Genomic DNA, 23,874 nt, shown 5'->3' with positions numbered 1-23,874 from the left:
AGAACACGTTTATTCCGGTAAGTTTTTAAAAAAGGAATAATTGAATTTAAGGACCCATCAGCTCAACGTATGATCTTTTGTTCTAATAAACCCTCTATGACATCAAATGGAAGCAAACGGGCGCGAATGGCGAGGCGACCTGTTGCCTAAACGTGCAGGGTAACATCGTGGATCAGAGCAAGCGCTCCTAGGCAAAAGCCACTTTTCCGGTGGTTATTACAATGTTTAACGACGCAGCCTACCAGTCTGGAAGTTCCTAGCTGGACGCAGTTCGACCCAACACCAGAAGCCGTTGGCAAACTACCACTAAACGGTGCAATAAAGTCTAGATGAAAATGGAGTTCAATAAAACTGCCCGCCTGGTAGAGACGTTTCGACAATAACAAAAATCCCTATCACATTCCTTAGTTACGGTCACCCTCGCCCCAGAGACCCAAACCGACACCCCTATCAAGACCTTCAACCTTGACTCAAAGCGTGTGCGTGGAACCGCACTCCAAGACACTTCCTCCCAAAAAAGGTCATGGTGCGTGCGTGGAGGGGACGGTTGGGTTGCGGGGTTATGGGAGGGAACAACTAGAGAAGCAAAGGAATAGTTGTTATACACCGAGATGGAGCACGCGAGTGAGCAAACAATAATGGTTCGGCGTCTCACGCCAATCTATGGTTCATTCGCGTCGTTGTTTACCCAAAATCAACCCCAAGTTCGTTCATTCAAGAAAATGGGGACGGTTGGGAGGAGCACACGGGTGCTAGGGTGCGAAAATGGGGTTGTTTCGGGTTTCGTTCAATACCGTTTTTGGAAGGTGGGTACTCGGTTCGTCCATATTTACCGACACACTACAAAACCGAGCTGGCCGCGTAAGCTGGAGGCCAACGAGATCTACGGGACGGGTCGCGGGTGGTTTGGGGGGAGGAGAATATGGCTTTTTTCGGACATATCGACATCGCAACCGGGCAGTGGGCAAGCAGCGAGAGCAGCATGTACGTACATGCTGGGAACCAACAAACATCATCGTTGGAGAGTCGGATATATTGCCGATCGGTGGTTCGGTGCGATCGCGAAAGATCGCCCTCAGAGACGATTGTCCCGTGCGCCCGTGTAGACACAGTTTTTGCAGGTGACCTCCATATTGCTTTTGGCGGGTGTGGTGACCTTGTGAACTTCCAGGGTGATCGAAGTGATCGTGGAGCATTGTTGGGGTTGCCAAAGCAAACCCGTTTGACGACACCATCCAAAGAGCAGATGATCAAATACCAGCGGATCCGGTCATTAGGTAAGGTTCTTGTTCTTTTTGCGCATTGTTAAGCCGTGGTGATTGAAAGACGGTTCCCTACGATCGTTCGATCACTGCATTACCCTTCAAGGCACATGATGCCAAAATATGTTTAAAGCTCAAAAGTTTAGACATTTTAGAAGATGAAACCTTGCCTTGCATTTGCAGGTATAACAAATTTACCCTTTGCTTGATTGGAAAATAAAATAAGCACAAATCGCTCATAAACTAATTGTTTTTAAAAGGGGTTGAAATCTCACCATTTCTTTCCATCATCCACAATATACGGGTTGCTTTGGATGGCCTTACTATGGGATGGGTACGTTTATATGCCGCAGTCGCAGTAATGAAACAATTAGAGACAATTTCGGAATTCTGATAGGATAAGAACGGTTACCAAAACCATCGCTTTAAGGGTTAACGCGATCACCTTCACCTCTTTACCGAGATCCCGCCGTTACTTTCTTCAACCATTCGCCGCACCGTTCGTGAACACGTGATGAAAGTTGAAAGGTAAAGGTAATCCAGTTAAGGCTGGAAGGAATGAAAGTACGATCGCGATCGCAAAGCCACCGTTTTTTTTTCGACACTCCTTCCCCGAAACGCCATCTGACACCTGCTCTGTCATCTGTTGCTGGGAAGTAGTGTTAAAAGATGTGACATTCAGCAACAATAGGGGAAGGAATACAAACGGTATACCATCTGTCCGCGAGGTACATCATCATGGAAGCGGAACATCGAGTGCATATACACGCGATCGCGATCCTCGGCACCTCAGCAGGTAACAACCGAAGCACCGGTGTGTGTTGGTGAACTTTTCTGCGGAATCGCGAGAGCATCACCACTACATGAGGGGCACGGTTGCGCGCACCTTCGCAACACACGTTTGCCAGGCCGGTGTAAGGGCACACACTCGCGTCGAAGTGGCCGGTACTTCGCGGTCGGCTCGCGTTTTTAAGGCTGTCGCTACACACAGCACAAGCCTGACCGATAAAACTGGTGCAGCGCGAACGCGGGCCACACAGTCTCGTTGGTCGGCTGTGTTGTGTGTGCGCCGTTGCAATGGCAACGGAACCGGTGTGATGTGGCCATAGGGAAAAAATGGGGGAAAAAAGTATGCTATGCGCGATGTTGACCTGAAAGCCCCTATGCGCGTTGCGATGCGCATTCTTCGTACCTGTGACCCTACAGCGGATCGTGGTGTGCGTTTCCTCGGAGGCCCTCGATCGAGCGCGCTTGGTGCCACTACTACCTCTGATGCTGCCTGCCTGCCCGCATCACTGTACGCACCTCAATTGCCGATCGCTGTGGCGGATAGTTTGCGGTTGTTTTCTTTCTTCCCTCCATTGCCTACCCGGGGGCGCCTCTGGACGCTCCACGGTCGCTGGCTTCTCTTCGTACGCTTCATCTCGCTATCGAATGACCGGAATTATTAGTTAGTTGGACTGCTCCTAATACCGGGTCCGGTTGTGCGTCGGAAGCTCCCGGAGTCGGGGAACCATCACGCAGCGCATAGTTTTAAGGGCAAGCTTTTCGAGTTGGCAAGCGTTCGGCCTCGTTAGGAAAGTGTGATGCTCCAGGGTTTACTCCCAGTCCCAGGGCCAACCCCACTGGAATGCAACGTGGTATGTGCAAAGCGAAGCAAAGTGAACTCGAGTGTGCAATCAAGTGTCACAATCAGTGAAACCCTCGAGCGCAGGGGACACCCTACAAGTTATGGAATTCTCGTTGGGAGTCACGACGTGTGTAAATATATCTGGTGACAACAAACACTGGTGAGCTTCAGTGTGCATAAAACTATCTCCTCCCTGGCTGACCGCCATCTCAAGGGCCCGAACAATTGGCGCATCAACAACCCAAGCATTGGTCAAGTGTTGGTAAATGGTGGAGGCGGGGAGCGCATAGTGGAATGTTGTGAATGACCCGCGTGTCCCCAAACGCATTGATTTAACGAAGGAATGGTTTCAACACCGGAAAAGAACGAAGAAGACCCCACCAATTTAATGCTGCTGGGAGGAACCCCGTTGGTTGGAGGCGTTTCCAGCTGAAATCGGCCACGGTACAATTTGTGGTGTGGGGTGGCACATTGCCAAAACTGGGAAAATAAAAACACAACTCACAAGGGTGATTGCCCAGCCCCGCATTGGCCATTTCTACAGCTTCCAGCGCGTGCTGCAGGTTTTAGAGCGGCAGCTAACGGTAAACGGCGCAAGAAAGGCCCAAAGACGTCTCAAAGAGGGAAAAGACGAACGAGAAAAATAAAACAGTCAATGCCGAAACAGATGCGCGAACACACGAAAGCAGCAACGACGAAACACAAGAAGTTCTCCACGGCGCACGGCGGCGGAAATGAGAAATTGTGATCTACTTAATTTCGCTCGCCGGGCGACACACGAGTGAAATGCTGCTGCCCCCCTTGGCCCTTTTCATTTCTGGCTCTGCCTTCAGCTCCAGTTGGGGCGTTCGGCAGTAGAAACGGCAGCGACTCAGTACGCTAAGTTCCGGCCCGGTGAACGGAAGCTCGAAAACGGTTCGGTAGCTGGTAGTTTAAATCGATCGGTGTTTTATTTCTTTTAATTTTCAGAGCCAGAGTTCAATTATGTTTTAAAACGCTCGCGAAGGACCACAGAGCACCGAACAAGGGAAGGACCGGTTATCAGTGTGTCCGTGGTGAAAATACACCAATTCGAACGTGCCCCGAGGAGGGTTTATCGCGGTGAAGTTTTGCGATCATAGTCACCATTTCGCATCATCATCATCATCGCCGTCGTCGTTGGACGCCATCATAAACACACGGCATGAATTAATATGCATACACTACGAAAGCACGTAGTAGTTTGAATATTATTATTATTTTTTCGTTCGCGTTGTGCTTTCGGCGACCGCTTTGCGTCGAGACTGGCTTTAAAATGTCAACCGCACAGGGTGGTTGAGCGAAACGTGGTGAAACGGGAGTGGACGTCCAGGCGTAGGCAGAGGGAGGGAGCCCCGTCGTGCCATGTTTGGCCATACCGAGTGATGTCATCCGATGTGTGAATTAGCAGCGCGAGTAGCAACGTATCGTGTGGTTTACCTGTTCGGTGGAGTTTTGCTGGAGCTTTTGCAGTGCGAAGAGCGAGTGTGCTCAGTGTCGGTAAACTTTGTTTTCTAATTGACCGTTAGCGGAGTGTGAAAAAAAAATAGGAAAAGAGTTACCTCTTCCGGTGCACCAATCTGGACAATCCATCAAACAAAAACAACAAAATTGGTTCCTCCTTCGTACATCATCCGATGGTGGAGGAAAGATAGTGTGTTCGATCGGTTCCATCCATCACGACGACCGGGTTGCAGAGAAGGGTTGCGATTGTTGATTGCCAACACCACACCGGTAGCAACCGGTGTTGCAAACACGAACAAAAACCAGCTGCTAACCTTCAAAAGTTTAGTCGGTACTTTGGCGATGAGCAACGGAACCGATCCGGAAGCGGCCGCAGGTTCCGACGAACGGGAAGCGGCGGCACCCAAGGGTTCGCCGACGGTGGAATCGAACAACGGCGGTGGTGGCGGAGGCACCAACCGGGGACCGTACACAGGCGTCGGCCACTACCAGACCCACCAGCACCACCACCATCAGATCATGTCCACCAGCGTCGAGGAGGTGGACGAGCAGCAGGTGCTTGTGGAGAGCGGTGGCGGTGGTGGTGATGGTGGTACACAAAAGGTCAAGACAAATCATCTTTCGGCGCAGACGTATAAAAATTTGCATGAATTTTCGGGTAAGTAGTAGTTTGGAGAGGACACTTTCCTTCGGTCGGCCATCCCTTATTAGAAAAAAACTCCATCAGACAACGGCGAAATTGTTTGGCGCGCGGGAGTTGTGGCCAAACTTTCCGAAGAGAAATCCCACGGCAATGCGGGGCCAATTTGATCGAGTGTCGTTACCACCAAATACAGCTAGCTGACCTCCTCGGCCCCTTCCGTCCACTCCGCCACCCTTAAAAGTGTGCTAAAAAGAAGCTTTAAATCGCTTGGAAAGTGGGCAGTTAATAAATGTGGTTTTTATTTCCTTCACTACCTTCCCAACCGGGTCGAAAGGAGGCAACGTTTGCAAACATGGTCATGTTTAAACGATTTTTTGTTTTTCTTCTCGAATTGCCCAACTCTCCCAACCCCTCCTCACCCCTGCTTGGGACTCCCTTTATCGATGATTGCCTATTCAATGCGAACCGCGCTGCTCGTTCTCGCGGACCACCATCACCACCGGGGCCAAGCGCGTCACATACGACCACGAGCGCGCGCGATCAACACAAGCTGATTGTGCAGTGGCGATAGCGTCGCGATGGTGATAATAAATAGCGCAAAAGACAACATGCCCCACACTTTACCCACGGTCACGGGCTCCCCATTCAGTTGCGTTCTCGCTCATCGAGCCATCTCGTTTGCACAATGGCAACAACACCACCCCCAACGAATCGGGGCACAGTGTGTCCTGATTGGGGATAAATGCCAGACAGGCCGGGTTTCGCTATGCTTTCAAAGAATACTAAAATGTGCCGAAAGAAGATCAGCACAGTCAATCAAATAGTTGTCACATGACCTGCAATTCAACAGAAAAGCTAGCCCATGAAGATCCAATTTTTGTGGTTATGGGCCTTTAATTGTGAGGATACTTGTAATATATTGGAATTTCAAAGATTCAAGTTAAACTCCTTGAAGACGCTTCACAGAAGCTAAAGGGATCTTTCAACTGGGGATCCCAACTTTACTAGCCGTAATGTCAAGCTTTCTTCTTAATTTAGTTCGGCCTCGATGCCTCGGTGTCGTTCAGCTGACGAAGCCTTAAGAGCTGTGTCGTTCCGTTTCATTTGCTTTGCATGCATGACGAGTCCACCGAAGCCTGCGATTGAATCACTGCACGGCAGAATGATCTCCGTGCAGTATTTAAGCGTAATATACAATATCGGATGAGTAATCTGTCTTAGATTCACCGTTCATAGATGCCCGGTTTTAATAATCAGTTCTCTTTAAACGCGTGTAAAAACAATCTTATAATAACATTTCCATGAATACTTTGCTGTGCACGTGAAGTCTTTTTATTTTCATGTGTTTCATGTGTTTTCTGAATGATAGTAAAAGTAAATGTCAAAGGGTAAAGTGAATGATAGTAAAAGTAAATGTCATACCTTCTCCTGGCAGAAACTTGATCATAGGAAATATGTTGTAAGTCAGATCTTTCTCTATTTTTATGACAAGACCGAAATAATTTAACCATTTCTTGTAATTTGTCGATAAATTTACTTAGATGTTATAGTCATAGTTATAGTCAGGTGAATCTTCATCCACAGGCGCTCACGTCTATAAATAAAGCCTTCCATTAATTTCATAAGCTTTGAAAGAGATGAAGTAAAAATACGTTTTATAACATATTCTAGTAATTTGCCACTCCAATGTGATTAATTAACTAATCCGGTTGCATTTTCGAAATGTTTTTATTAAAATACAAGCTGACCCAACGAACTTCGCCTCGTCCCATATTAACAATGCGCTAATATTGGAATAATAAAGTATTGAAACTCAAGGGAAACCCATAGATTCGGTTCATGAAGATGTCGACACATAACAATAACAGATCCATCTTTAAGTCGCGGCATATCCGACAAATTCAAAGAATGTTTTAAAATTCCTTTTAAGTATAGACACTTTAGTCTTCTCCTTCAATGCCAAAAAACGCCATATCCCATCAGGCGACGTACTTGCAAACTTGTTTGATAGATTTCCCTGAACTTAAATACTCAAAATGCATATGTGTTTAGCAAGAAAGCTTTTTCTGCTACTCAACAAAATACATTCAACGCCTATTAGAACCAAATATACGTGATCTAGGCGATCGCTTGTTGATTAACCGAGATGAAATTATTCAATGATCCGTGAATTCGTACTCATGGTTTGTCACAATTTTAATCGGTATGGGTAAGAAGGAAAAAATCAAAGAACTTCTTTAAGATTGGCCAAGCGGTTTCTTAGTTTAAATTATACTTCGTATATTTGATTTGATTGTATGGAAAATGCAATTTTCACAAATCTTTCCATTTTCCGACTTTTCCTTAGACAATATTAAAGATGTCTTTTTTTAAACCTTCCATGAATAAAAACGAAAAAATAATCCGATTACATCGTCAAGATTGGCTCAGCCGATTTTGAGTTTTAGCGTTAAAAACAAACAAACACTCATTTTTATAAGTTTCAATTTTTTTATGGAAAAATCATTTATCGAATTTTCTGGGTTTTTAGCTTTTCCTAAGAGTTTTTCTAACTTGGATTGTTTTTATTGGGCCAAAAGAAACAAATCATCGCAAGACTTCGTTGGGATAAGTCCAACCGTTTTCGTTAAAGGAGGTAAATTTTGTTTTATATGGAAAAAAGCCGTTTTTACCGAATTTTCCCATTTTCCGGCTTTTCCTTGGGAATTTTCAAATTCTCTTTTATTCTAAACCTTCCTTGGGTAAAAAGGAACAAATCATACGAAGACGTCATCAAGATTGGTCCAGCCGATTTTGAGTTTTAGCATCACGAACATACAAACATTCATTTTTATAGATATAGAGAAGAGAAGAAGAGATTTTAAATTAAGTTTCAGATGTATTTCTTGTTAATACAAGCAAACTGAAGATTTCTCTAAAATTCTAATTTAACTAATTTGACAATGGAGCGAATAATTTGTTTGTGGTAGATAAAATTTTATCAGCATTCCTTGGCTTTATGGCCGTCGTATCTAATCTGTATAAAATATTTGCATCAATAATTGCAACGATCAACATTTTAGAATTAAAATGTGACGCAAAACTCACTCACTTTAAAACCATGCTAATTACTGTAGGAGAAAAACCCTTAAGGTGCTCTTATATGTTTTAAACGTTGTAAAATTCAATGTCGGTGGCATTATATTTCGCTACACGAAATTAGACTCTGATACGAAACTTAAGACCTTGTTCAGAAAAGGGTCCTGTTTCCGGGAAAATAAGGGTATGCCTTATTTGTATTTTTTATTTTTTGCAATATTTTGTCCTGTGCAGTGCTCCCACTGTGCAGCGGTATCAAAGTACAGCGCACCGGTATCATCGAATTCCACCGCACTCGCGGCAGCAACGGCGCATGTACACTTTACCACCAACACCCGCCACAACCCATCACGCGCTGTCGTGTACTACATGCGCCCTTGTTGTTGCTTTTGGGGAGCACCGAGCAAAAGCTCCCCACCGATGTGCCGTGTTGGAGCAGCGCGCCCAGCCGGTCCAACTGTCAATCGTTCGCGAGCGGTGTTTTGGTGCAGTGAGACACAAACTCCGGCCCCGGTGGATAGGTCTGGCGGTCGTTTTTGTTTGGCTTTTTTCGGTGTGTTTTAGTTTCACCGTTTTCCACCGTTGGCGTGTCCTGCGCCGGGTGTCGGGAAGTGACCACACAAACGTAGTTTTTTAGGAAACGTAGGGACGAAAACCGAGAAACTATGGTGCTTCCGCTGGGACTGTGATGTCCTTGGGGAGGGAAAATCCCGGTGTCTTACGACATTCGTTCGCGTGAAAATTGCTCAACCGGGAACAAAAAAGATAGAAAAACATCATGTCAACAACACAAGCACCAACCGGCGAAAGTAAAATCCTTCCAACGGCCGGCGGTACAACGAATGGCACGAAAGAATGGCGTAAAGTTTCCGCGTTCCACCCTATGTGTATCCTTATCATCTCACCCATTGCGTCCGCCCCAAAAGGTCGGAGGTTCTGTGCGTAACCTTGAACTAATCGAAATTTTCTCTTTTTTTTCTCTTTTTGTAGAGGAAATGCTGGAAACGGAAAAGGCTGGCCTGGTGGAGCGGGTGTACGATCTCGAGCGGCAGGTACTGGAGCACAAGGATGAAATAGTCTGCCTCAAGTCCACGCTCGCGGACGTGCTGCGACGGCTGGCCACGATAGATAACGCGTACGAGCATAGCACCAGCGGGAGCGGCCGGGGTGGAACGGGCACCGTCGCGGGCGGGGGAGCGTCAAATGTTGCTACCCTCGCCGGACAGGGCATGGTCGGTGATAACGTCGGCACCGCGGTCAGTGGACAGAATAGTTTATCCAGCAAAAGTTTTCGCTTCTCCCGCAACACGCTCACGAGGCGTAAGTATACGGATTTTTGCTTCTATTTTTCTCCCTAACTTTATCTCTTTGTCGGGTGCTGTTATGTTATTTTGTTATTATTATTTTTCTTCCTCCTGCTGTTTATCTAACTCTCGGCAACGTGTGTAAATAGCGGTGGTCAACCGGCAGGCGAAATAAATAAAAAACTTAATAGCACAAGCACACTCATGTTCATAAAAAAATCTCATACATCATCTAATCACCCTGAATTTTTTTTTTTTCGTTTTCCTCTGTATCTATTTCCCTTTTTCTTTTTTTTTAGTGAACTCCAGTGTGGAAGAAAAACGATTCGGGCGGGTACCGTCGCGCGTGACCAGCTCGCCGTCCCGGATAAAGACAACCCTCGCCCAGAAGGCCATCCACTACTCGAACGGATCGCTGCACTCCGACTCGCTCAGCAGCCATTCGATCTCGCCGGCGCCCTCCCCGTCGCCGAAGCAACCGAACGCATCCACCACTGCCCACCATGCGCTACTGGCGTCGTCCGGCATGGGCAAGCGGTGGTCCTCGACCGGCGACTTTGTCAGCACACCCGGCAGCCCGAGCGGTACCGGCAGCACCGGAAGGTAAACCTTTGGGGGAAACGATCGTCCTGAAAATAATAACTCCCCTAAAAGTGTGAAGTGCTTGAGTGAGGTGAAGTTAACTTGTTTGTCAGATTGATTTTGCTCAAATTGAATTTTTAATATAATATTTCTTCATAATTTGTGAGCAATCATTGTTGCTTTAGATATTTCTCTAATGACATATTATTTTTCTTTTAACATACTCTTTTCCGAGTTGAAGGTCTTCTATCCTAAATGTATCATATAAAAAATGGTTTGGCACACTTCTTTTTCGCAACAGGAGTCAGATTATGAGAAGAAGCTTCTACGTCCGATTGAATACACTACACTATATTGGTTTTGAATAGGATTATAAAACATTGTATAATCAAGTTTTTAAATAGTCCCATAAACGTAAAGATCCCACTTGAACGTAATATGAAAACTGTTCCACGTTTGGGTGTTAATTGCATTTCATGTCATTCATGTAAAGTTTCAGGATTCTTATTATTATTTTAAAAGCCTCTTCCAATCAATTTCAGAATGTTACTAACTCGATATGCCTCATCAATCCTACAATTTCTCTACAAGAATGTTGATTAAACCAACTATTTTTTTCCATCCAGCACTCAACCTTAAAGACAAGTTTTGGATTTAACCTACCCACAAAGGCCTACTAATATGTTACTTTGGGCCAAATAGTTTGTGTGCAAGACCCCTGACAAAATTGATTCATAATTCATAATATATCGGTAATTATATAAACTACGAATTGAGTCACCAGCATTCATAATCTGAAGGCTAGGCTATTGGGATATAGTGTTTAATACATTGATAATTTTGTTTTCATCCCTCAATTTTTTGTACATTCTGGTGCTTGGTACACTTGCTCGCATAACTGAACTGTTGTTTCAGAAAATTCTGATACCAAATACTGACTTAAACATAAGCTCACATGTGCACAAAACCCAAACCGTTCGATATCATATGAAAAGTAAGTTTTTTTCATAGAGGACTAATTGATAAGCCATTTGCTAACAATAAACTCGTCAGTGATTCAAAGTTCGTCACCCGGTGACTGCTTTTCAGTTCATATTTACCCGTGGTTGGCATAACAAGAAAAGGGCGAGCTGTGCTTCGATTTAAAGCAAAGAGTGTGAATAGTCATATTATTCCATTAATTTTTAAGAAAAGTTTACCCTCGTTGTTGTTCCCCCTTATCTTTGCAGCATGTCTCGATTTTCGGCAAAATCGTTGCTCAACCTAAGCGGACACTCGAGTCGCCAGGGCAACTCGCATCCATACGTCCAGCGCAAGAACGACGACGACGAGTACGTGAAGCTGTACATCAGCGGCCGTCCGATCGTGATACACATACCCGAGGCCCAGCTACCCACGTACGACCTTACGAAGGTGCAGCCCGCGCCGAACCGGCGACTCCGGCTTGATTGGGCGTACGGATACCGGGGCAAGGATTGCCGCTCGAACCTCTACCAGCTGCCGACCGGCGAGATGGTGTACTTCGTCGCTGCCGTCGTCATCCTGTATAACATGGACGAGCACACGCAGCGCCACTACCTTGGCCACACGGACGACGTCAAGAGTCTTGCGGTGCACCCGAACAAGCTGCTGGTAGCGAGCGGCCAGTGCGGCGGCACGGAAGGCCGCGAATCGCTGCCCCACATCCTCATCTGGAACTCGGTTTCGCTGGCCACGCTCAACCAGATCGGGTGCGGGGAGTTTACCGGTGCGATCAACTGCCTGTCTTTTAGTCGCGCGGACAGCGGGAACATTCTGGCTGCGATCGACGACTCACCGGACAAGATCATCTCGATCTGGGACTGGCAGAAGAAGGAGGGTGGCCGGAAAATCACCGAAACGAAGTGCTCGGTCGACACGGTGGTGGCGGTCGAGTTCCACCCGCTCGACAAGGGACAGATCATCACCATCGGGAAGAACCACATCGCGTTCTGGTCGCTGGACCAGCACGGCATGCTGTACAAGCGGATGGGCGTGTTCGAGAGCTTCGAGAAACCGAAATACGTGACGGCGATCTCGTTCACCCAAACGGGTGACGTCGTGACGGGTGACTCGAGTGGCAATCTGGCCGTTTGGAAGCGTGGCACCAACGTGATCAGTCGCTTCCTCAAGAAGGTTCACGAGGGTCCGGTGTTTACGATCTGTGCGCTGCGAAACGGTGGGTTTGTGACGGGCGGCAAGGACGGGTTGCTGTTGCTCTTCGACGATGCACTGCACATGAAGGCGGACCAGATCGTGGAGGAGCACTTCGGGGCGGTGCGGGTTGTGGCCCAGGGCAAAGGCTCCCAGCTGTTGATCGGTACGACAAAGAACTGTATCCTATCGGGAGACTTTACGCTCAGTCTGGTCCCGATCGTCATGGGCCATACGGACATCCTTTGGTCACTGGCAACGCACCCGCAGGTGGCACAGTTTGTGACCGGCGGCAAGGACCGGTTACTGCAGCTGTGGGACTCACTGTCGCATTCGGTCGTATGGAGCAAGGACATCGGGGAACCGATCCACTCGGTACAGATCACCAACGGTGGCGAGGTGGTCGTGGTTGGAGGTGCGGTTGGCCGATGGTCGGTGTTCGATATTGTCACGCGTGAACTGCTGGCCACGTACACTGACGGCCAGGACGTGATACAGTGCATGCAATTCTCGCCCGACGGCAACCTGCTGGCGCTCGGTTCCAAAGACAACTGCATCTACATTTACCAGTGCACGAAGGTGCCGCACCGGTTCTCCAAGATTGGCAAGTGCACGGTAAGTTGACGTTTGAGGGAAACAAATCCTTCAGCCTGAATTAATACTCACTGATGCTTGTGTTTTTGCTTAAATTTCACAGGGTCATTCCAGCTTCATATCGCACCTGGATTGGTCGAAGGATAGTCAGGTGTTGCGGTCAAATTCGGGCGACTACGAACTGCTCTATTGTAAGTGACTCTCACTTTCACCCTGCTTACAAATTATTTGTTTTGACATATTTTTAATACCAAAATTGTCGGTCATCTTAAAAAAAATACTATAATTGGCAAAAGATGAATGTAAAAATTAAAATTAGTAACAGATTGGTTTGAAAGTTAAACCAGTTAGCAACTGTATTACTCCTTAGCCTTAGAAAAAAAAATACGTCATCGCTTCGTTCATTGCTATACATATAAAAATGATTCAAAATATCACTTAATTATTTTATTTGAATGATTAATTCATACTTGATTGTTTCTAGGGAATCCAACACTCTGCCGGCAAATAACGAGTCAAAGCATGGTGAAAAATCTCGAGTGGGCCACACAAAACTGCTCGGTGAGCTTCAATACGATCGGCATCTGGCCGGAGAACTTCGACGGCACGGACATTAACAGCGTGTGCAAGGACGGCGAGGAACAGTTCCTCGTCTGTGCCGACGATTTCGGCAAAATACGCCTTTTCTCCTTCCCCGCCTCACAGCCAAAGGTAAGACTGGGTGGAAAAAGGTAACTAACAAAAACTCATGCAATGTATCCGTTGTATTTCTTTGTTTTTAGTCGCTATCACACAGCTACCGGGGACACAGTAGTCACGTCACGGCGGTACAGTTTATGCACGACGGCGTCCGGCTCCTATCGGCCGGCGGGCTCGACACGAGCGTACTCCAATGGAGGGTAGTTTAACCGTCCCGTGGCACTCGATAATGCACTCCAACAAAAAGATTGGATACCAAGCGTTGCATTTTTGAAGTACACACATTCGCAGGAACAAAGTTTATTTTATTTTAGCACCAGATACTAACTTATTATTTTATCACGATTAATGGAGCGTCCGATTGCATATGAGGTGAACAATAAATTAATCCTCCAAACAACAAACCGTTACGTAACATGAACCAGTTCAGTACTTTCTAGCTTTATTTCGTTTCGAAACAGAAAAGAGAAAAAGGTACAGTTGTAACGGTTTCCCCATTTACAAAAAGGTCTTTTTTCAAAAACCATCATAAGCGCCTTTTCGACACGTTCGCCCGGTGAAAAGAGTATAGCGGTTGATTGAAAACGAAAAATTAGCAAAACCGGATCTGACGTTTTTGTCGTCGCTGGTCTCTAGTGTTGGGAAAATTGATTCTCGTTGGGGATTCCAATCATTCGATTCAATTCCATTGGGAGATCCGGATCACCAAATCCGAATCACTCCATCAAATCATACGTGCACATCTAACTTGCCGATTTTTCATATCATTTAGAGAATTCATCGAATGATTTACGTAAGAAAATCAGCATATTATTCTTTTAATTAAGTTCAAACAATACGATCATTCTACCTCTTTTTGAGAAATATTCAGAAAAAAGCATTTATTTTGGCTGTTGCCTGATGTATTATGTGTTTGAAGCTAGATTACAGTGACAGGTAAGGAAACTGGTACTTTGCGTCCAATTTGAAGGATATTACAATACATATAACGTATATAAGACATACAATTCCTTACAGAAATTTACCCCAGTGGGCCCATGACCCCATGAGAGCTCCCAATCAGGCGCCACTAGCATTCCCACACAGGTTTGTTCTTTATCAAAAACAAGAAACTACTGTAACATTTACCTTCAACAAAGTTGCGCGTCTTGAAAAAACCTTTCATTTAAGGGGTCAATCGTCAAAATCGGTTGAAAGAATCAACAGCTATTAACAAATTGAAAAATTGCGTTTTAGTAATCGAGGTTTATCAACTTTGTTCCAGGTAGAGAGCTGTCTCTTTTCCTGTTTGTTCCTGAAAAAACTTTTCATTTGAGGGGTCACATGTATCAATCGGTTCAGCAGTTATAAAGTTATCAACAATTGTTTTTTATTGTTTTTTTCAGCTGAAAATACCGGCCAAGGTCTAAATCTCATTCAAATGTTTATTTTATAAACTATGAATCGAAGTAGAAAGTGTGAAAGACCATCAGACTTAAGAAATTTTAGCGAAATTTTTCCCACATACTGCAAGTATGTTTGCAAACACTTTTTAAACCAACTCTCACAACAATGGCGGAGTAGAAAATAGATTTGATCCGACCTCTTTTTTTACTGATCTTGCGTGTAGGGATCGAATCTTCAAGTCTTCCAAATCCCAATTCTGCCAACTGTACGACTCATTTCGTTGCAAGCGGTCGTCGAGTGCGGATCGCTGTTCGTCGTCGCTTCGCAGGGAGTTTGGTAAAGTTGAAGAATTTTGGTTAAAATCAGTGATTGAAAAGTGATTCCGAAGCAAACGTTTGGAGGACAAAATTAGTGCAGGAGAAATGTGCGTTACATTATCGGGTTAAAATTGAGTGGGTTTCCCGGCATTCTGCCTGTGCCACCGCACATTTCGGCACAGCCGGGGTTTGGCTTATTTGGCTTGGCGTGGTTTTTTCGTCGCTGAGCTTGAGCAGCAGCAGCATCCTCCGTTTCCGTTTTTCCACGCGTGATCGTTTTGCTTAAAGTTGGAAGTAGTTCCAGTAATCATTTGCCGTCACATTCTAACAGATTATTCAATGCAGAGTATTTATTTGTTCAGTTAACAACGTGTGTTAAAAATAGCGTGGCTTTCCTCCATCTGGTTGCGAGGATGGCGTGCCTTTTGGGTGCGCATCATTTGGCTCAGGTAGTGAAATGGGTTTTCTACCGCCAAAACGGGCTTGGGTGTTGCTCTCATGCTGCTTCCGAGCCCCCTTGTTGAAGGGTGCTAGGGATTGTAAAGAATTTTCAGGTACAGGCCTGCTTTTCAATGTGCTTAGCACATTTTTGTCGTTGGAAAGCGTGTTCGAAGAACCGCCCGAAAAAAGTGCGCGCGTGTGTGTGTGTGCGTGTGATGCGTTTTCTTTGGCGGGGCGAGCGATGGTTTCGGCCGTGTGACGTCTCGCAGTATATTCTTGTGAATTTGCTTTCCCTTTGGCGGTCAAATCACAGGAGTATACTGTGAGAGGATGCCGGCAATCGTCGATCATCTTGCTTAAATAAAAAAATACAGGAAAAAGGAATGGCGGTCATCAATTCACTGCCTACATCAACCATGTGCTTTTGCTTAGCCGGATGGTGTGTGCGTGACCGCCGTGCAAATGCGGCTCCGTGGAGCGCGCGCGTGCATGTGTGTGTGTCCGTGCAGCGAGGGAAAACGGCGCGGCAGAAATATAAGGTAACGTATCTTCTTTACTACCGTCAGCTCTAGACAGACTTGTGCGTGTATGCGTCCGCCGACCATAACCACAAAAATGTGTCCGTGGCGCCTAAAAAAGATGTCGTCGTTCCCCCGTTCAGAAATGACGCAGCCGAGCTAAACTCCTATGATGATCATATACTATTTCAGAGCTAATCCATTGAGTTCCACAATGAAATCAAACCTATTCACTGACTTCTCTATTTGCCGGCTTCATTAGAACATCCGGAGAAGACGCAAAACGAACCCGCAAGCAACGTCCATTAACCTCACTATTTTCTTTTTTTCTCCCCTTTCCTTCGTAGCTCTTCTTTTCGTTGCCTCTACAATGTGTCCACGGCTGAAGGCGGCGGACGGGTATGTGGTGACGGCGTGGATCGGGTCACGCGGACATTTTTTAGCGGCGCCGAACGGGTGGTGGATGGGTTTATCTTCCGACGGAAGGAAGTAATACCACTTATGACGTGAGTTTGCCGACTGACCGGAAAGTTATGCAACGTTGGGGTGGTTCGTTTTGCGAAACGGGAATACAGTGATTTAGTGATTCCACAATACTTTACATGCGAATTATTTATGATAATAAAAACATTGAAATTTAATTAATCCACAGCTTTTGGTTTTGAGAATACAGGGCAAGATGGATTGAGAATTTAACTTGGATTGGGTAGGATATCGAAAGTTCCCGCTCTTTGGTATGTGGAAGAATGGTACTAACGTGAGTTTTTAGCCAATTATCGGTTCGGTTATTTGTTGCTTAACATTTGGTGGAATACAAAAGAAAGAAATAATGGGGGAGTTCGACAATTCTAAATGCGTTCCCATGATTTGCTTAATAAATTATGTCTTGAATTTGTAACTTGTTTCTGGGAAGAAAATAAAAATAAATGAGGAGAACGTTCTTACTATTCCTCGCGATCTACTTTCTTCAAATATTAACAATAATTCACATGATCTATCTTATAGATAATATCTTGAATTTATAAATTGTTTGATTTCAGAAATGGCATCAATGGAAATTTAACGGTTAATTTGAAGGTAACAACAAATAACGCATCATCGAAGATGGCGTTTCAGTAACGCCAGTGCTGCCAATTGAACAGCAATTCGTAATAAAATTCTTTATGAATTACAAACTGAACACTGTGATATTCATCAGTATGAATAGTGCGCAGTGAAATTCCGAGATTGTTCAATGGTACAAAAATAATCTGATTACCTAATAGAATACATGAGGTGTCTGCCTTAATAATTTTTGATCATCTTTTCCTCATTTGCGCCTATGGCTATGCAATGGGTAACACATGAATTCTTTTCGAGTGCATGGACCGCTGCGTTTCTGTTAAAAGAACAAAACGGGTGGAACTTACGCAGTAAAGGTTAAATGGTTTAAAATAGACTGGTGGAGAACTCATATGCCATGAATATTTACTCTTGTATAGTTCTTGTATAGGATTAGTTAAAATGATAAAATCAATTGTATTATTACGAAATATTTCATTTCATGGCAAGGCTCTTTCCCAGCTGTGTAGAACTAACCTTGGTCAGTGGAATCATGCACAAGATAAATACACATCAAATATTAATCTTGATGTAAACAAAAGAAAAAATTCAACACGTCACGCACGTCACTTTCTCCTCCACTGCTTGCAATATGTAAACAAAAGAAAAAGTTCTCCGTTCGCTATCTCGTCGTAGAAGGTGGATGTAACAGATTGTGCTGGAGGACGATAAGCCTGGTCGTCGTTTGGTGATGTGAGAGAAGAAATTCAACCATGTTTTCCGTGTTCAAGAAGCTCGCGAACAAAAATGAAGCACCGTCCGTGTCGATTCCGGAGTCCGTGGGACAGACGATGTCGGATTCGCTTAAAAAGCGATTCTCCCGTGGAGTGCAGTATAACAGTATGGTTGCCCGTTTTCGTGTGGGACGTATGTCTTTTTTGGCTTGTTTCTAATGGGCCTGTTCTATTTTCTTTTGTAGTGAAAGTTGTCATCAAAGGTGACCGGAATGTGGGCAAGTCATGTTTGCTCGAGCGCCTGCAGGGAAAAGCCTTCATCGAGCAGTACACACCCACGGAGCAGATCCAGGTTGCGTCGATCCAGTGGTCCTTCAAGGCGACGGATGACGTGGTCAAGGTGGAGGTGTGGGACGTTGTCGATCGTGGGAAATCGAAGCAGAAGAGCACCAACCTCAAGCTAACGACCACCGGCAGTGGGAGCGGTAGTCCGGATGCGGACGTTCCGGTGCTGGACGCTGAGTTCCTCGACGTTTACAAAGGCACACACTGCGTCGTAATGATGATGGACATCACGAAGGCTTGGACGTTCGACTACGTGTGCCGCGAGCTGCCGAAGGTGCCCGGGGATATCCCGGTGCTGCTGCTGGGGAACCACTGTGATATGGGTCACCATCGGGTGATTACGGCCGAGCAGGTGCACGGGTTCGTCGAGACGGCCAGTGCCGAAAGGCGCGCGGAAATCGTCTACGGCGACAGCTCGATGCGGAACGGTTTCGGGCTGCGGTTGCTGCACAAGTTCTTCGGCGTCCCATTCCTGTACCTGCAGAAGAGTGCACTCGAGGCGTCGCTGCGGAAGAACGCACAAGATTTGGACATCTGTAGGCTGGAGATCGAGGAGTACCAGGTACGATGCCCGGCCACTCTTTTCGCCGTGAAACGTCACGTTCTGTTTTGCTTATGGATTCTTCGTTTTTTTTAGAAATCGGATGACTCCGACTACGGCCGGTTCCTGGATAATCTCATTAGCAAGAAAAAGGCCCGCGAAGGCGCATCCACACAGCCCACAGACCCGGCCAGCCTCATCCGGCCAACGAAAAGCATCATCCTCGGTGCGGGCCATCCAATCATCGTACCCGATCGGAACTCGCATCTTGCGGTCTCTTCGACCACGACCGTCAATACGACGAAGCTTGGCCCGCAGCAGCGTCAGGAGCAACCGACCCGCAGTGCCACCATGACCACCCTGTCATCAGAGCTGAACTTTGGCAAGATCGACAACGTTGATGAGTTCTGCCCGGACGGCGGTGTGCTCGATAAGTCATTCCTCGAGGATACGCTCGACTCGGGCCCGGGAAGGCAACCGCCGACCGTGACCAACGTCGGCGACAGTGACGACGACGACGAAGGGGAATGTCACAATCCGCTGGTTACAAGATTTGACGACGAAGAGCTCGGCGCCGATCAAACGGACGTACCGGAGGTGGTCAAAATTTCACCTGCTACGGAAACCGCGAACCCAAAGCCGAAGGAAGAGCGTTTCAATCCGTTACGAGTCGATTCTTCCGTGGTGCTGCTCCCGAAAGCAAACCAGGTGCTCTCTTCCCCAACGGTGGACGATGGAAACGGTGCTGCTAAAGACGACGCTGACGCTGGTCATACTGCCGACAGTGGGGAGCGGAAGTTTTCGCTTTCCAGCGTCGAGCTGGAGCTGGAGCGAGTAGGGACGACAGGTGTGAAGGCGAAGCTGGGTGCGGACTACGGTTACGGTTGGGGGCCGATAGACACCAAAGAGCGACGCTCGCCGGAAGGAGGCGAAGATGTGGTCTCAACGTCGTCAGTGAACCGTTCCAAGAGCTCCGGGGAGAAGAAGGTAAAGTAAACTATTCATAAACTTTTTCTTTTCATTTTTTATTTATTTCTGGTGTTTGTTGTATAAAATTAAGCTATTTCTTTAAGTATTACGGGCAGGATAGGTCTGAAGAGGAAAGTTTTCACATGAGTAAGGCCTATTTCAATAATTAACAGTGACCAATGTTAAATACCATTTCTTCAGAATCTTTGTTAACCAATCATTATTGTGATCGGATTTTATGGGACCTTAATTGGGACGAACTATTTCTTATTTTTACATAACCACCAATAAGTTCGTAACCGAGGAGCCACACGTGAAGCTTTTTACACCGAACGAACGTTTTTTTCGAGCGGCTGGAGCTTTCCGTGTGTCAGCAATGCCTCTCGCTCTAATGATAGTTTTCTTTTTCCTTCCTTCGGTTCACGTTCGGTGCTCAGAATTTGAGCGAACTTTCGCTAGCGCACAGAAAAAGTCGAGCGAATTTTTTGGGCATCCCGGGTTTGAAGGTACATTTGACAGTTATCAAAATCAGTCAACAAAACAATTTTATCTTGTGTGCATCATTATTATTTTTCACGATGAATAACTTCGAAAATTGGAGAAAATGACAGCATTTGCGGGAGGTTCTGTTGGGTCATTTTTTGCAAAGAAAACTGCTACGGAAAGTTATCGTTTGCTTGTAGAAGTTTATGGCGACGATGCTTTAGCGAAAACACAGTGTTTTGAATGGTTTCAACGCTTCAAAAGTGGCGATTTTGACATCAAAGACAAAGAACGCCCAGGACAACCAAAAAAGATTAAAGATGAAGAATTAGAGACGCTTCTCGATGAGGATTCGTGTAAAACACAAGACGAGCTTGCTAAATCGTTGGGAGTGACTCAGGAAGCCATTTCGAAGCGTTTGAAAGCCGCCGGGTACATTCAGAAGCAAGGTAACTGCAAGCAAGAAGCAAGGAAATGCAATAAATCCTACTAAAATTGCTTAAAAATGCCGAGATGAAGTGTTTTAAGTGAGAAAGATAAGGCAGTGATTGAAGCTTATAAGTAGCAAGGTGAATCAATTCGAAAATTTGGTCGTAGACTTAGTCGATCGGATAAAGTCATACGAAATTATTTGAAAGATCCAGACAAATATAATACGACCGAAAGAAGGCCGAAAAAATCGAAGCTGTCACCGAGGGATAAGCGAAGCATTGTGAATTTGGCCACAAATTCGACCATATCACTCTCTATAATCATGTTCACTATCAATTTGCTAGTCTGTAAAGAAACGGTTCGGAAGGCTTTGCAGACCAGTCTCAACATTATTCGGGCAAAAATGAACAAGTGTTCAAATCTGACTTCTGTACATAAACAGAAACGAATAGAACTCGCCAGCCACAATATGGTTCGCCAGTGGGACACGGTAAAGTCTTTGTGAAATTATTGTTTATTACTCCTACTTACAAAAGAACCCAACTATATTTTGTTCAATTTTTAATTATTTTAATGTTCGTTTTTCGTGTATAGCTTAAGTAACGTGTATAGCGTAACTTTTGTTTACTAATCCCTCCCTACTGTCTGTCTTTCCTTTTTGCAGTCGAAGGACAAGGACAAGAAGCACAAAAAGAAAAAGTCCAGCAAAGAGAAGGACGAAACGCGCGATAAGGGCGAAGGCAAGCACCACCGGAGCAGCAAGCGCAAGAGCCACGTCGACGAGTTCCTGAAGGAGATGCAGTCGAACGCGGACGGCGCCGGCGACGATCCGGTGGACGAAGCCTACGAAGCGATCTGAGATGAAACTGCCTCCCGTTTGCTGTCCTTCCGCCTTCTCCGTACCGCACATTCCTCCGTACCGCCCAGTGAGAGCCGGTCAGGGTGTTATACATGGTGTCCGCCAGAGGCAATCTTACAGGAAAGGGACAGTTAAGCCAGTCCCGGACCGCTGTGTTTCTTTGCGAATTTACTACTTATTACTTATACTCCACTATATTACTGTTAAGCTTGAAACAAAAACTACAAAAGATTAAAAAAAAAGAGGTAAACCGTGGATTAAAGACGAAACTAACATACAAATCTCGTCCCGCAGCTAGTTGCCACGGCGAGCGAAGCGAACAAATGGCAAACGAACTACAAACTTATTAAAATATACTTATATTACAACATGTTTTAGTCAAACTGAAAAACAAAGCATTGTATTCGAATGGAGGGTTGATGGAATTGTGGAAAGAAACTCAAGAAATGTCTCATTGCTTTAAATCGCGTTCTGTTGGTGAACTAGTAGTTTAAGATAGTTGAAGCTGATCTCATTTGGGTCTTTGCACTTTGCTCATCAAAATCCTAATCGCTTTACTCTTCTGCAGCTCGGCTGAATTTTTCCTTGTTTAAATCTTTTATGCAAACACCAGTAGCGAGTTTCCTGTTCTACTATCGAAAACACCAAATCGTCTTTGCTCGTTAGCAAAACAAGGGAAAAGAAATATAAACCGGCCAAACGGTCAGCGTGGAACTGGATTCAAGTCACAACTTAATTATTTGACTCCTGTTTTTTTCTTGCTTCTCACCCTCCACCTTTCAGAGTCCCATACCGCACGAAGTGGCCACATCGATTTGAGCTCAATTTCTCCATTCGTACGGACGTGTATTTCTGTGTGTATGTCTGTGGTTTCCCGTAAACTTTACCACATCAAAAGACACAGCTCGCTCGATTCATTCGTCGTTCTTCCTTTGGCACCGTTTGCACGTGAAGCCCGTGCCGGAAGATATCCTGGCGAAGCGTGATGGCACCCCGCAAATTGTCCTGCGTTCCATCACTTTTTCCCCTTCCCCCCTCGCCAGGGAAAAGGGCAAACACGCAGACATAGGATGGGGCAAGTGAAGAAACGAAAAAATGAAAACAAAAACCGAACGGCTTCCGACAAGAGGATTAACTTTTTCTCACACTTCTTTCACACACTCGTACACGGTGGGTTTCACTTCGATGTTGTTCCCCGGTTTTTTTTTCGTTTGCTTTTTTAATGTATCCTTCCCCGCCTCATCCTTGGCCCTACCCTTCACCCCTACCACCGGCCACTGGATGCTCCTCCTACCGAGACGCCGGGGGAATCCGATATCCTTTTCGAATGCGGTGGCTTAAAACGAAATGTAAACGAAAGCGAAGGACGGAAGCAGCACCGGTCGGTGGGAATCCGTGGGAAGATGGCCAGAGTAGAGCGGGACACCGGGGATTCTCCAGGGCACCACAGTAAGGATTCGCGTAATTTGAGCAGCTTACTGGCCGGTTAACGGGTTATTTTGAGTTTGTGTCTGTGTTTGTATGATTTAAGAATAAGGTAAAGGATAACAAATTAATCAAGTTTTGCAAAATTTAGATTTCAATCTCCGGAACCGCATATTGTTGAAGTAGTTTTAGTTGAATGCAATCGTTTTGATCAAATAGTTAACGAGTGTTTTATCATATAGCAAAACATCTTCTAACAAATTAAACTCGTTTCAAACAAACATAGGTGAAAAAATGAATATGATAGGTCAAATTTGTCGACAAAACATTCGCATGGAACTTCTGTAATAATATTTAAGTATTTTCTGCCGAATCTCAAACGTATGAGTGCTATTATATCTTTGGAGTAAGATAATATAAGCTTAAAATGATACATGATTTTTTTATAAATACTGTATTTTGGAGTGAAATACATTAATATTTTATGAAAGTTTGATTAACCATTCGAAAATCCATTTCAAACCACCTACTTAAAAAAAACAAAACACTCAAGAAACCCTAAAACCGATATTTCAACTGCAAAGTAGTAATATAATTTCTTTGTAATTGAAGATTTAACGATAAACTGTATAAAAACAAGTGTTGAGGACATATATAATCAATTGTACCGATTGAACCTTCAAAAACAATAAAAAACATCGATCTACTTATACTTGTATCTACTGTTTGGCTTTCTACAAGCTGTGAAAATTGAAATAAAAACAAACACCATCATCATCGTGTGGGAAAAAGATTTCATCTACTTGCGTTGAAATTGTTTGATTCCGACACCATCTGGCGGCTTGGTGCGGGTGAAATATGTTTATATTTGAACCATATGGAGTAACCTTTTGAACTCTTCTCGTCCGGTTGGACATCTTTTCCCCCCTCCTAGGTC

At 45.2% G+C, this 23,874-nt stretch overlaps 2 protein-coding genes across 5 annotated transcripts; both read left to right on the top strand.

The window, feature by feature from the left end:
• The first annotated feature begins 1,993 nt into the window (after positions 1-1,993).
• Positions 1,994-13,867, top strand: LOC131288585 (echinoderm microtubule-associated protein-like 2). 4 transcript variants are annotated; one of them, XM_058317729.1, is made up of 8 exons: positions 2,319-2,391; positions 3,862-5,032; positions 9,086-9,415; positions 9,699-10,002; positions 11,211-12,768; positions 12,851-12,938; positions 13,232-13,458; positions 13,530-13,867. In XM_058317729.1, the coding sequence occupies exons 2-8, from the start codon at positions 4,717-4,719 to the stop codon at positions 13,653-13,655; spliced, it is 2,949 nt and encodes a 982-aa protein (XP_058173712.1). In that variant the 5' UTR covers positions 2,319-2,391; positions 3,862-4,716; the 3' UTR covers positions 13,656-13,867. The 4 variants fall into 4 exon arrangements, with proteins under 4 accessions (XP_058173714.1, XP_058173712.1, XP_058173711.1 ...); XM_058317728.1 differs by lacking the exon at positions 2,319-2,391 and adding an exon at positions 2,605-3,052; XM_058317731.1 differs by lacking the exons at positions 2,319-2,391; positions 3,862-5,032 and adding an exon at positions 1,994-2,058.
• Positions 13,868-17,846: 3,979 nt separating this feature from the next.
• On the top strand, positions 17,847-21,849 carry LOC131286567 (rab-like protein 6). The gene is made up of 4 exons (XM_058315535.1): positions 17,847-18,049; positions 18,129-18,790; positions 18,866-19,756; positions 21,318-21,849. Exons 1-4 carry the CDS (start codon positions 17,923-17,925, stop codon positions 21,510-21,512), a joined length of 1,875 nt encoding a protein of 624 aa, XP_058171518.1. The 5' UTR covers positions 17,847-17,922; the 3' UTR covers positions 21,513-21,849.
• The last annotated feature ends 2,025 nt before the right edge of the window (positions 21,850-23,874 follow it).

The sequence above is a fragment of the Anopheles ziemanni genome, chromosome 3, assembly GCF_943734765.1.
Source record: "Anopheles ziemanni chromosome 3, idAnoZiCoDA_A2_x.2, whole genome shotgun sequence".
NCBI classification, from domain to species: Eukaryota; Metazoa; Arthropoda; class Insecta; order Diptera; family Culicidae; genus Anopheles; species Anopheles ziemanni.
This window is presented reverse-complemented; position numbering and strand designations above follow the sequence as displayed.

Coding starts and splice junctions, on each gene's coding strand:
- LOC131286567 (XM_058315535.1), top strand. CDS start 17,923: ATGTTTTCCGTGTTCAAGAAGCTCGCGAACAAAAATGAAGCACCGTCC. Junction 18,050..18,128: donor CCGTGGAGTGCAGTATAACA/GTATGGTTGCCC, acceptor TTTCTTTTGTAG/TGAAAGTTGTCATCAAAGGT. Junction 19,757..21,317: donor AGAGCTCCGGGGAGAAGAAG/GTAAAGTAAACT, acceptor TCCTTTTTGCAG/TCGAAGGACAAGGACAAGAA.
- LOC131288585 (XM_058317729.1), top strand. CDS start 4,717: ATGAGCAACGGAACCGATCCGGAAGCGGCCGCAGGTTCCGACGAACGG. Junction 12,769..12,850: donor CCAAGATTGGCAAGTGCACG/GTAAGTTGACGT, acceptor TAAATTTCACAG/GGTCATTCCAGCTTCATATC. Junction 13,459..13,529: donor TCCCCGCCTCACAGCCAAAG/GTAAGACTGGGT, acceptor CTTTGTTTTTAG/TCGCTATCACACAGCTACCG.